The sequence below is a fragment of the Neofelis nebulosa genome, chromosome 4 (genome assembly GCF_028018385.1).
Source record: "Neofelis nebulosa isolate mNeoNeb1 chromosome 4, mNeoNeb1.pri, whole genome shotgun sequence".
Classification (NCBI taxonomy): Eukaryota; Metazoa; Chordata; class Mammalia; order Carnivora; family Felidae; genus Neofelis; species Neofelis nebulosa.
Window position 1 is genome coordinate 15,714,141 of NC_080785.1, and position 13,285 is coordinate 15,727,425.

Sequence of the window (13,285 nt, forward strand, 5' to 3'; positions counted from 1 at the left end):
CAGAAGGTGTCTCGACACCGGCTGTTCAGTGTTGTTGCAGACCTGGCACCACCTGAGAGCCACACGGAAGCTCAGCGCCCGCCCCAGCCCGCATCTTAACGCTGGACGGTGCCCGCATCTTAACAAGACCCCCACGTCATTTGAGTGCGTGACGAGTGAGGAGCACTGGTGTCTCCCCAGCCCCTTCCTTTCTCTCTGTTATCACAGAGACAGCCTTGCACTCTGGTGAACTAACGCTTTAGAGCTTGAAAATTGATCTCCAGGGCTTGAAATTCGAGTCTGTGAAGACTTTTCTGCTGGGAGAGCCTCGCTTGGGTTTTCTAACCTCTTCCTGAATTAACCATAGAAGTAATTCCCGTGGCATTTCAGCTGCTGTCTCTTTCAGAGCCGGCTTCTCCTCTCCTGGGGCTTGGCCAAAAAGAAGAGAGCTTGGCACACGTCACATTTCTTAGAAGTGTTTGTTCCTCTTTTTTACTATCTGGTGAATTTTTCATCTTTTTGACCGCTTTGCTTTCCCTCTTCTGTGTCCTTTGTAAGTAGAGTTGATGGAATTCTAATTTACATCGGATACTTGGGCTCATAAATTAGCCACAAAATGTTGTTTTTCTTCACTTTTTTTTTTTTTTAAAGTTTTTTATTTTGAGAAAGAGGGAGAGAGCACACATACAAGCAGGGGAGGGACAGAAAGAGAAAGGGAGAGAAGGAGAGAATCTCAAGCGGGCTCTGTGCTGAAAGCAAAGAGCCTGACTCAGGGCTCTGTCTCGTGAACTGTGAGATCATGACCTGAACTGAAATCAAGAGTCAGATGCTCAACTCACCGAGACACGCAGGCACCCCTTTTTGTTACTGTTTTATCCTCGCTAGTGTATTTTCAAACATGTTTCTGATTCATTTTAAAAGGGATCTTGCTGTCTATTCAGATATTTCAAAATAAATCATAGCAGAGTTTTAAAGCACATAAAATGGTCCTTAGAAAAACCTTAATATCTATGTGCTTCGTAGTTGGATAGAATGTTGATTTTATTACTTCTTAGATTTATAACCATTTAACCTTTATTGTGGAAAAGTGCAGCCTCTACTTACTTCAACAGAGTTGTGGGAAGTATCAGGATTACTTTTACCCATGCTTGGAATGGGATAGGTAAATAGTAAAAGTGCATAGACAAGAAATCCTAGAGCCAGGTTGTAAGGAAGACAACAAATGCCTAACAGTATTGAAATCTCTAATATTATTTTTTATTGTATGATTTATTTTATTGTTTATTTATTAAAATTTTTTTTAACATTTATTTTTTGAGAGAGAGCACGAGTGGGGAAGGAGCAGAGAGAGAGGGAGACACAGAATCTGAAGCTCCGAGCGATAAGCACAGAGCCCGACTCGGGGCTTGAATCCATGAACCGTGAGATTATGACCCAGGCTGAAGTCGTACGCTCAACCGGCTGAGCCACCCAGGAGCCCCTAATAAACGATAGTCTCATTTTTTATTTTATTTTATTTAAAAAAATTTTTTTAATATGAAATTTATTGTCAAACTGGTTTCCATACAACACCCAGTGCTCATCCCAAAAGGTGCCCTCCTCAATACCTATCACCCACCCTCCTCTCCCTCTCACCCCCTATCAACCCTCAGCTTGTTCTCAGTTTTTAAGAGTCTCTTATGCTTTGGCTCTCTCCCTCTCTAACCTCTTTTTTATGTTTTTCTTCCCCTCCCCCATGGACTTCTGTTAAGTTTCTCAGGATCCACCTAAGAGTGAAAACATATGGTATCTGTCTTTCTCTGTATGACTTAATTCGTTTAGCATAACACTCTCCAGTTCCATCCACGTTGCTACAAAGAGCCGTATTTCATTCTTTCTCATTGCCACGTAGTACTCCATTGTGTATATAAACCACAATTTCTTTATCCATTTGTCAGTTGATGGACATTTAGGCTCTTTCCATAATTTGGCTATTGTTGAGAGTGCTGAATAGTCACATTTTTAAAAGTCACATTACATAGAAAGGAGTGTGACCCTTTAAGCAGCTTATATCTGGTGTAAGTTTGTGACATTCACATGCTGGTGGAGCCAGCTAGAAATATTTTATCTAAATAAATAGATGACTAAATATCATTTACTAATTTTAGTGACTACGCACAAAATCTGTTCACAGAATTTTGTCTTAGTCTTGATTTCCATTTCTGCCGATGAGTCACAGATATCTCTGAATGCCCTCTCTCAGCTTGTGTGTGATTGTAATAAACTATTTTAATTCTGTAGTACATGTTTTTTAACCTCACAAATTACATAGTAGTAGTGTTGTCCATTTATACCACCAGTATTTGTTTAGATTTAGCCATATCTTTATCATTTATTTATCCTCTGTTCTTTCTTCTCAGATCTTCCGTCTGGGATAATTACCTTTCCCCTGGAAGTATATCCTTGTTTAGGGAGGTTCCTCTACTGAAGGTCTTCTGTTGGTATTACCACTTTTGGTTTATCTGAAAATGTCCCTAATTTAACAAATAGAAAGTAGTAGTTATTCAAATCTAAGATGTCAGATATTTTCTCTTTGCACTTTCAAGATTTTCCTCATTATCACTTGGCTCCTAGTTCTCTGAAGGGGTTACCTGATGGTGTAATTGCCAGTATTTTTCTCTGGTTCATTTACAGTTTCTCTCTGTCTTTGGTGTTCTGTGGTGTCATCAGGTGTGTAGGTGTGAATTTTTACAAAATTCACCTGACTTGGAATTTCTTGGTTTTCTTGAAGGATTCATGTCTCTTACTAATTTTGGACAGTTTTTAGCACTGTTTCTTCAAATACTGTCTCTACCCATCTCCCTCTATTGTTTCTTGTAAAAACTTGGATCAAATGTATGTTGGACTGTGTCATTCTATCTTCCATACTTCTTAACTTCTCTTTTTTATATTTCTCACCTTTCTGTTTCTCTGTACTCCCTTCTGCATAGTTTTCAGATCTATCTTCCAGTTCACTAAATCTCTCTTTAGCTATATCTAAATTGCTATGTAAAAAAAAAAAATTAATGTTTATTTACTTCGGAGAGAGAGTGAGTGGGGAGTGGAAGAGAGAGAGAGTGAAAGAGGGAGGGAGGGAGGGGGAGAGAGAGAAAGAGAGAGAGAGAGAGAGAGAGAGAGAGAGAGAGAGAGAACGAACCCAAAGCAGGCTCTGTGCTGACAGCACAATGCAGGGCTCAGAATCACAAACTGTGAGATTGTGACCTGAGCCAAAGTCAGATACTCAACCAACTAGGCCACCCAGGGGCCCCTCTAAATTGCTGTTTTGTATATTGCATATTGAGTTTCAAAATTTTAACTATTAAAATTTTTAAATTTGTTTAATCTCTATACCCAGCGTGGGGCTTGAACTCTCGACCCTGAGATCAGGAGTTGCATGCTCCTCTGACTCAGTCAGCCGGTGTCTCTTTGTTTTTTCATTTCTAAGTATTCTTTTAATTATTTTTCAAATCTTTCTGGCCATTTTTACAGTCTCTTGCTCCTTACTCATGTTTTCAGTCTCCTCTTTATTATTTTAAGTGGATTAAACATACTTTAAAAAACATATCCCACATTCCAGTATCTAAAGTCTTTACAGCTCCAACACTATTTCTGTGGGCTTCTCTTGACCTTTTTTCATAGTACCTTATTTCTATACATGTTTTGTAATTTTAAATGTAGCACTCATATTTATTGGAACTCTAGCTGCACGAATACTTTGATGCCTGCTCTGTGAGTGTTCTTCTAGAGATGATTTATGTTAACCTCTGATAGGCGTTGGAGAGTCATGATTCTAAACATACAATTTTTAGGACCACGCAAGTAATAAAGATTCCAAAGTTGGGAGGACATTTTATAAAATATCTACATAAAGTCAAGGTTGAGACAGATATTTTTTCTTACTGTTCTCGGAGAGGTGGCTGTTTTTCTTCCTAATTCACTCTTGCCCGGAGAGTATGGTCCTTCTCAGGTCTCACCTTTTTGGAGATGGTCTTCATTTGTGTTCTTTACCTGTTCAGACCCAACACCCGTCCCTTATTCCCCCATGTTCTAAGTGTCCCTCTATCTGAGGCTCTCTGGTCCAGTGTCCCTCTCTCCAGTGACTGCAGTGCTTGATGACTACTCCAGCTCCTCCTTTGTTCCTGTGTATGGCACACGTCCCTTATCGCCTTGCAGGCTCATCTAGTCACGTAAAAAGATGTTTTCGGACATTTAGTAAGCATAATTCAGCGTTATGATGTGAGAAGACATCCAGATCTCCAGTCTGCCCTAGTGCCAGGAATAAAACAGAAACCATTTACTTCAAGAAATAAAATAAAAAGGTCAAGTTCAAGATTGTCTCTGAACCAATCACACACTCACGTTGTGATAGACTTTTGGACAAGCAAGAGGAGGGTCTTGTTATGGGTCATGATAGCTGCTCAGTTCTCAGCCTGTGCTTCAGTGGACATACCATGTGCTCTGGGCCTTCATTAGGGGCCTGGGCCAGTACATATCCTGCCTCTCTGTATCCGAATTATAGGTGGAGACACCTCAGCCACGTCCATGATCAAGACAGCTGTCACAAGGGTAAAGAATACGAAAATTTTGAGAGGAAGATAGGATGTTGTAGGCACATAACAGAACTTGGTTCTCAGACACCCTTCCTTCCTTCCTTCCTTCCTTCCTTCCTTCCTTCCTTCCTTCCTTCCTTCCTTCCTTCCTTCTTTCCTTCCTTCCTTCATTTAGCACACATGTATTGAGCTCTGACTATATGTCAGTCACTGTGCTAGGCACTGGGAAGACAGATCAACTGTCCTTGTCTTCAGGAAGCTCGCAGTGTAATGAGCAGACCGTTAATTTCAGTGAGGCCTGCTAAGGGATACGACAGGTAAGAAGCCTTGGGAGAGGCACTCACTCCACTTTAGAGCATTGAAGGAGGAGGCGGTATCTGTGTTGCATCTGCAGGGCCAGTAGGAATAATCCTGGTGGAGAGCCGGGGAAGGGTATCCCAGGCAGAGGGACAAGAATGTGCAGAATCCCTAAGCCAGAGGGAGTTTGGATGGGCCAGAGCATAGTCAGGAAGGTGTGAGAGTGGAACAGGGAATGATGGGAGCCGAGCCTGGAGGGAGTCTGGGGCCTTGGTGTGGGTGGCCCTAAACTAGGATCTTTTGAACTCTCTTACCTGTGTAGAGAGTGATGCTTTCAGGGTTCTCGTGTTCATTTCTCTTGAGAGCCGGCTCTTGTGGAAGAGAAGGAATGTGGGCTTGGAATTCAAGGCAGGCTTCTCTTGAGTTTCTCACTCCACCTCTGTCTGGGTGATCATGTAATTGATTTAGTTACTTTCTCTCCTCTCTCTTTCTTGTGTGATAAATGAGACAGAATGGACCACACAGCCTCCTAAGACCTCCTCCATTTCCGGTATTCTGTGGTGTCGTTTGAAAGTAAGAGAAAAAATGGCAGGATCTGCTTCCACACAAGCTGAAGTGAAGGTGGTGCTCATATTGATGAATATTTGTGGCTATTACCCTGACGGTTGTTCTGGCAATTTCTGGCTCCCAATTAGCTGTTTTACTTCCAACTGTGAATTGCACATATTCGTAGTCGAGTGGATATTTGTTCAATGAATAAATTCTTACATCTGAAACAAAGCGTTAGCAGTATGGCTTTGATTGCAACTAACCCAGCTTTTATTCTCTCTGTAGATGAGCTCTTTCTGGAACAGCACAACCTCTCTTTATCCTCCGTGGAGCTCACGATGAAGAAAAGCACCGTGCACAGCACTGCACATGTGGCCTTAACAGAAACTGCTCCAGGGTCCCAGCAAAGCCCTTCTCTCCAGGTCACATCATCTCCATCTGCCACTATTTTTGATACAGTCTTTTTAAACCCAGGAACACTGACCCAAAGTATGGCAGATCACAGCATCCTTGTGGCCAATTATGTGTCGATGACGAGCAGTGAGGTGGTCAGAGATGATGATGAAATGGATAACTTTTTGCCGGAAACTCCCTGGGCCACTTCGCGCGTGGTTTCTCCGCTCCAGCATCTCCCAGTCAGCCCGCCGGTGCTGACTCCCTCTTTGCCCATTATTTCTTTCCAGGATGAGCAAATGACGTCAGCCTGGCAAAACACAGTGCCACAGCCAACAACGTATGCCGAAGCCGCCAGTCATTTCAGTGCTTTTTGGTCAGCCTTTTCCACTTCTGAGGGCATACTGCCGCGTCCCAGTAGGAATTTGGTGCTTTATCCTACTGACACTTACGGGCACTCAGCAAGCAGGACTTTGCCGGAGATCGCGGCTTCAGGAACAGAGGATGGAGAAACCCTTCTTTCTGGCTCTCTGGCCGCACAGCCTCCCCTGTCAGGCAGTGGCATCCCTCCACAGGCTTTTCCCTCCTGGGACGAGGTCTCCCCACCTCCGGAGGATGTTCTGGCCACAGGCACGGACAGATACCCCGACATGCCCACGGCTCTGAGTCGCAGTCTAGAAGAAACCATCTTCCCCAGAACAGACCCCGCTGCAAGTCTGGCACAGACAGCCCTTGCCTGTGGCCGCGGCCGTACAAAGTCGGCTTTGTTCTCATCTCTCGCGCTTGTGTCCTTTTCTACTCGGCCAGCGGATGTTTCTCATAACCCCTTTCTTCCCGGCAGCGCCAGGGAAGCGTCAGGGTTGCCTGGCGAGTCAGGGGTCCCGAGGCCCGTGGACGACACTCACGTCCCGAGCCCGGCGGCTTCGTTCAGGCCGTACACGTGGTGCGTGTCCTGCGCCGTGGCGTCGCCTCGGCACGTTGCGTCAGTGAGCGTGGTGGAGAAAGACGTCGGATCAGGGGATGGTGCCCTGACGGTGACCACGCTGGGAGTGAGCAGCCTCTCTCCGCCGAGCAGCAGCGTAGCGGACTTCCCTGAATTTGAAGACGATCCCCAGGAATTTAATACACTTTTCCCCTCGCGACCGTTCATTCCACTTTCTTCTCCATCCGCGGGCATCTCAGGAGCCAGCGTCCGTCTTTCGGCCGACGTGGGTACGGGGAGCGTTGGGACCACTCAAGCGGATCCTTCCCGCGGCCGCCTCTCTGTGCCACTGTCACCCGATGCTGCCACTCTGGGCTCCTCCTCTGTCCCCGAAAGCCCAGGAACGCCGTCCGGCGTGACAGCCGTGTTTCCCTCGCTCCTCGGCAGCGTGCTCCCTGACTCGGGCACAGCCAACCCAAACACGCCGTCGCCCGCTAGCGCAGACCAAGGTCCTTTTATGTCTTCTACTCGGGGATCGTCAGTAGAGCCTTCACTCTCCCTCGACTGGGAGCCCGGCAGCTCTTCCCAACATGCCACCGGCCTCGGTCTGGATTCCGCATCCGGTTTTTTCTCAACTCCACCCCTGGAACCCAGCAGTTGGGTGTCCCCATCTTCAGAAACACTTGCCTCTCCGTCTTCAGGGACATCGAGTGATGCGTTGGCCTTCATTGCTCAGGCGTTTTCTTCCTTGGTTGAGACACTCCCGTTGTCTGACTCTGTCAATTTGGAGGCCCCTCCGCTTTCCGTTCCTAATCCCACGAGCTCTGAATTTTCGCAGCTCTGGCCAAGTTCAGACCTCCTTTCAAATACATTCACTTTTCTTCCTGGTTACTCTGAAATGCCCCTACTCTCCAGCTTCCCTTCGGGTTCTCTCAAGGTCTCTGAGGCGTCCACGGTTTCGCTGACCGGTCCCGAAGCTCATTTTACCTCAGCCCTCACTGAAACTACCTCCTATGTTGAGTGGTCACTCATTGCCCATGAATCGGCGGTCACCACCCTGGCGCCCTCCAGTTCTGAGCCCACCCTCGACATTTTGACTGTTGGGACTCACTCCGCATCACCTCTGACTGCTTTTCGTACAACCCCCGTTGTCGTGGAGTCTTCCCTCTTTCCAACCCCGCTACCTTCCAGCGACGGTGTCAGTGCTTCGGACGGTCACACGTCGGTCTTCCCCTCTTTCTCCAAAGTCATTCCCGGCACTACGCTCCCGGTCACCGATGTGTACCTGTCGTCAGCCTCCTCATTTGTTTCTGAGGCGAGCCCCTCACCTCTTCCAACAGAGCCAGTCCCCGTGGGCCCGTCGTTCACACCCACAGACTTGCCAGTGCTCGCCTCCACTGATCCGAGCACCCCCACCGCCGGTGCTGCCCCTGGGGATACCGTGGACGGCAGCACCCTGAGCAGCAGAACTGCGAGTCGGAATCCCCACGAGAGCAGCTCTGTGCACCCCCCACCATCCCTTCATCCCGTGCCCACCTCTACTTCTGAAGCAGCGGTTCATAGTCCAGCACTGGTCACCACCAAGCCGCCGTATGTGTGTGATATTACGGTTCCCGATGCCTATCTGATCACAACCGGTAAGGCCCTGTTTCAAGTCACTTCTCTTGGTCGGGGCGATCTCTCTTCGGTGCTTGGATGGAATGTTCCAAGACACGGCATCCTGGGAAAGAGCACGGGCTTTGGGCCCGGAGAGCTCTTGGGCAGTAGCCCTCACTCCTTCGCCTTTCTCCTGTGAGTTCTCTGGACACTTAACGAGTCTCTCTACACCTCGGTTTCCTCCACTATTAAACGAGGACGATCATGGCACGTACTGCATTGGGTTATTAAAGATTTAAATGCATCACTGCATATAAAATACTTAACCTAGCGTTTGGCACGTAAGAAACACCCACAGAGTACTACATGTTCGTTAATAGTAGCAGTAAGAAAAATAAAAGATTTAAATGACCATAGAAACATCTGCTAGGATCTTTGTCTTTGGAACTCATAACCCAGTGCACGCGTAGTTGGTGTCGTGAAAACAAAAACCTTCAGGTGTGGGTCGAACAGTTAGTTGGGCAAATGTGTAAGGGCAGCCGCTGTAATTTCTTCCTCATTTATTATTCTCTTTCTTAAGGGGGCCACTGTGCTCTTACATGTTCCTGGAAATGTCATTTGGATCCTGAGAATCCAAGAATGAAACAGAGAGCGGCCCCGTGTCCGCTGATCTCGGTCCACAGACTTTTACCTCTGCCCCTTGTCCACAGCCTGAGTGATTAGCTTCAAGCAGACGCTTCCCCCGCATCTGCCCCACTGCTGTAGTCGCACAAAATCGTAGAGAACAGGGAAAGGTGGGGTGAGGAAGGAGAAGATCACGTCAGTGAGGTGAACCATGTATCCTTTGCTCATCATGGCGGAGACCCCATCCTCTGAGATGGTGGGAGCAGCTGAAGCCTGTGCTCTCCTAACTCCCTCCCTCTCCCAAACAAGGAAGTATTTGTGAATTCATGTGACAAATAATTATTGAGCACTCAGCATGCGTGAGGTGTCTTTAGAAGGTTTAAGGGTTATCTAGATGAATGATGTGGTTCTGACCTTCAAGGAGCTTAGATTCTAGCAGGGTGGACACGAGCCGTGTTTTCTTGGTGGCTGTGATAAGAATGGTTGAAGCTGTTCAAGAAGAGTTCTAGAAGAGTGGCCCTGGGATGATGAGGGATGGGTTTGGAAGGATGTGAATTGGACTGACATACTCAAGAAGGCTGTCGTCTGGAGATGGAAGAAAGTGTCCTCATGGTGGAGGGTGTGAGCACAGGTGGAGAGGTCAGACAGCCCAAGGAGGTTCAGCTTGGCAGGTAATTAGGCTGTGCGGTGGGAGGAGGAGGTAATTATGCTAGGAAATGAGGTTGGGGCAAGTGATAAACGTTCATCTAGGGGATAACAGTAGTCCCAATGAGAGAGAAGAGTTTCTTATAGACATGATACTTTTTCTGCCTTTCTACAAAAGTATTTCATATGGTCCGCTACAAGAAGCTCATTGAAAGAGCTACTGAAAGCTTCTTTATTTCTTGAATTCCATGACATTTATTGATACTTAGAGTTGCAGTGTGTCCTTTCAAATTAAAAAAAAAAAATTGTTTTCAATGTTTATTTTTTGAGAGACAGAGCGTGAGGGGAGGAGGGGGAGAGAGAGAGAGGGAGACATACAGTCCGAAGCAGGCTCCAGGCTCCGAGCTGTCAGCACAGAGTCCGGCACAGGGCTCGAACTCATAAACTGTGTGAGATCACGACCTGAACCAAAGTCGGACACTTAACTGACTGAGCCACCCAGGCGACCCTCAAATTTTTCTACAAATAATGAGAAACCATTTTAGAAGTATCTCTTAAGGATATCTTTCCTTAAGTTATGGATTAACTTTCTTTTTTTAAAAAAAATTTTTTTTTTTTTAACGTTTATTTATTTTTGAGACAGAGAGAGACAGAGCATGAACAGGGGAGGGGCAGAGAGAGAGGGAGACACAGAATCTGAAACAGGCTCCAGGCTCTGAGCTGTCAGCACAGAGCCCGACGCGGGGCTCGAACCCACGGACTGTGAGATCGTGACCTGAGCCGAAGTTGGCCGCTTAACCGACTGAGCCACCCAGGCGCCCCATGGATTAACTTTCATATAGGACATACAGTTAATGGATTTGGCATCCTTTGTTAGGGATTGTGTATTTTTTAATAGCCTTTGGGGTAAACTTGACCCACTGTAAATGTACACATCAGCAGTTTTAGTAAGTGTGTAGAGTTGTGCATAGGTACCCAGGCTGTTGCATTATGGGTTTTTTGCTACGTTGTATTAAAAAAATTTTTTTTAATGTTTGTTTATTTTTAAGAGACAGAGCACGAGTGGGGGAGGGGCAGAGAGAGAAGGAGACACAGAATCGGAAGCAGGCTCCAAGCTCTGAGCTGTCATCACAGAACCAGAGGCGGGGCTTGAACTGGAGGGGCTCGAACTCAAGGGTTATGAGCTCATGACCTGAGCCGAAGTCAGATGCTCAATCGACTGAGCCACCCAGGCGCCCCTGCATTGTATTTTTAAATGGAAACAAATGCTATCTTTGACCCATAAGAAGGATCACTTCGTGTAGAATCCTCATTTAGATTTGGCCTTGGTTTCTTTTAGGTAATTACTTAAAAGAGAGAGAGGGTTGGGGTGAGTACTTGTCCTCTCAAAGGGTTCTTTTTATGGAGTTCTGTAGTAAAAGTAAGAACACTCTGTCGATCCTTAGTGGACTCTCGGGAGAGTACTTGACTGGATGTATCTTCTTCTTTTTTATTTTTTTATTTTTTTGAGTTTATTTATTTTGAAAGAGAGAGAGAGCAAGGGAGGGGCAGACAGAGATGGAGAGAGAGAATCCCAAGCAGGCTCTGTGTTGTCAGTACAGAGCCGGATGAGGGGCTTGAGCTCAGGAACTGGGAGATCATGACCTGAGCTGAAACCAAGAGCCTGGGACTTAACCGACTGTGTGACTCAGGTGCCCCCGACGGCATGTATCTTTCAAGGGGTGAGGCTGTGCTTCCCACTCAGGACCTGTCAGACCCTGGTCGCCCCTTTTGCCTCTCTTGGCCTAAATTAGATCTTTGGAGAAACTGTGAGATATATGTTGCCAATGATCCTTTTCCCCCAAAGAATTCTGCACGTATAACCTGATGTTACAGTTTTAGGTCTTACCCAGATTAACCAGAGAAGGTGGAGTTGATCATGGTGGGCCATGTGGACTATTCAGAGTAATATTTGGATGGTTCTCCCGAGTGATACCTTTATTTATTAAAAAAAAATTTTTTGTTTAATGTTTTTATTTATTTTTGAGACAGAGAGAGACAGAGCATGAGCAGGAGAGGGGCAAAGAGAGAGGGACACACAGAATCCAAGGCAGGCTTCAGGATCTGAGCTGTCAGCACAGAGCCCGACATGGGGCTCGAACTCACAGACTGTGAGACCATGACCTGAGCTGAAGTCGACTGCTTAACTGACGGAGCCACCCAAGTGTCCCCCCGTGTGATACCTTTAGATGGGGCTATGTACGATGTGTGCTTCCTCATGTCCTCTTTTGGGTTTATCTGTCACTGATTTTCCATTCTGTCTCTACATTCCCCAAGTTAAGCTTTTGAGATCTTTCCTCCCTCTTTCCCTCTCTCCATTCCTCCGTGCCTCCGTCCTTCCTTTCCTTCTTCCTTTCATTTGCTTTTTTCCTTCCTACTCATTTTTGTCTTTGCGTTTAAAATCAGTGTTGCAGTCTAGTCCTCCTGGAGCCCATGCAGGCCAGGCCAAGCTGGCCATTGGTGTCACTCAGCAAGGCAGTCAGGGGGTCTGGATTTGTTCTCCTGGTCTCATGAACTCTCCTTTTTCCTATCAAAAGTTACTGATCAGTAGAGAAAACAATCAAATGTAACTTAAATGCTTGGGTTTTTTCAAAGAATGAAAGATACAGCATGATTCTGTCTCTAGTTTTAAAAACTTAGACTAGGGAAGAGGGAAACTGAATCATAATTTCAAATGTATTTAGATTCTGCATTATGAGAAGTTAATGGAAGAGGAAAGAAAAAATGGGGAAGAGAAGGGGGAGCAGGACATGTTTCCAAACCCCGAGAAAGAGGCTTACTTATTACAGATTTTAAAATAGAATTTCTTAGATGTGAAAGGAGAGTTAAATATAGCTAGACTGTGTTATAAGAAATATTTTACTTCCTACATAAAATTTTAATACATGGGAATTGTGAACATCTTTTCCCCCATTACTAGTGAAAGCCCTTCACTTCCCGTGTTGAAAAGCTGGGGTAGGAGACCTCGTTTTATAGTGGAAGAGGTCATCTAGTTTTGTTGAGTAACATCTTAAGGCCTTTTAAAATATTCCTGCTGAGCGTTTTTAAAACTTGGTGTTTTACCATTAGGGACATAGCCAAGAGAAAAACCTACTATTTGCCCAGTCGACAATGAGAACTCTGTGTTCTTTGTTCTCTGGCGGGGCCCCAGCCACTGATCCCTGGTCTCAGCCCCTGGGGCAGAGACAGTCGAGGGTTTTCTTAGTGTGGTGAGCACGGTTTACCTGGTAGCCTCAAGATCCGCTGCTGTTCCTCTGTTCTTCCTAGTCTGGGCCTTATTTTAAAAAAATGGTTCTGGGCCCTGCTGTCGCAGTTTGGCACAGCATGGGCTCTGCCTTGGGGACCAGAAGTGTGATGCCCACAGTATTCATAATGAAACTGATGTGCATTTGGTGGTCGGCTTTGCCTTGCAGTGCTGGCCCGGAGAGCCGTGCAGGAGTACATCATTACGTCCATCAAAGAGGTGTTGAGGATCCACTTCAACCGTGCTGTGGAGCTCAAGGTGGGTCCCTGTGGCCCTGGAGCCCAGGTTAACGGCACCTCTCCGTCCTAGCACGCGCTTTCCTCTCCCCCCTCCTCCTGTTGGTGAACACTTGCTCCTGCTTTGGCTAGCCATTCAAACGTCACTTTATCGGGGAAGCCCTGATCTCATGTGAGGCCAGGTGTAGTCCAC

The 13,285-nt window shown here is 46.3% G+C and overlaps 1 protein-coding gene across 1 annotated transcript in view; it reads left to right on the plus strand.

Moving 5' to 3' along the window:
- The window catches only part of KIAA1549 (KIAA1549 ortholog), a 170,554-nt gene that overhangs the window by 71,913 nt on the left and 85,356 nt on the right, over nucleotides 1–13,285 (plus strand). Inside the window, exons 5-6 of the mRNA XM_058723543.1 lie at nucleotides 5,679–8,345; nucleotides 13,026–13,114. Of these exons, the coding sequence (XP_058579526.1) occupies nucleotides 5,679–8,345; nucleotides 13,026–13,114 (2,756 nt within the window). The remainder of the gene's footprint in view (nucleotides 1–5,678; nucleotides 8,346–13,025; nucleotides 13,115–13,285) is intronic.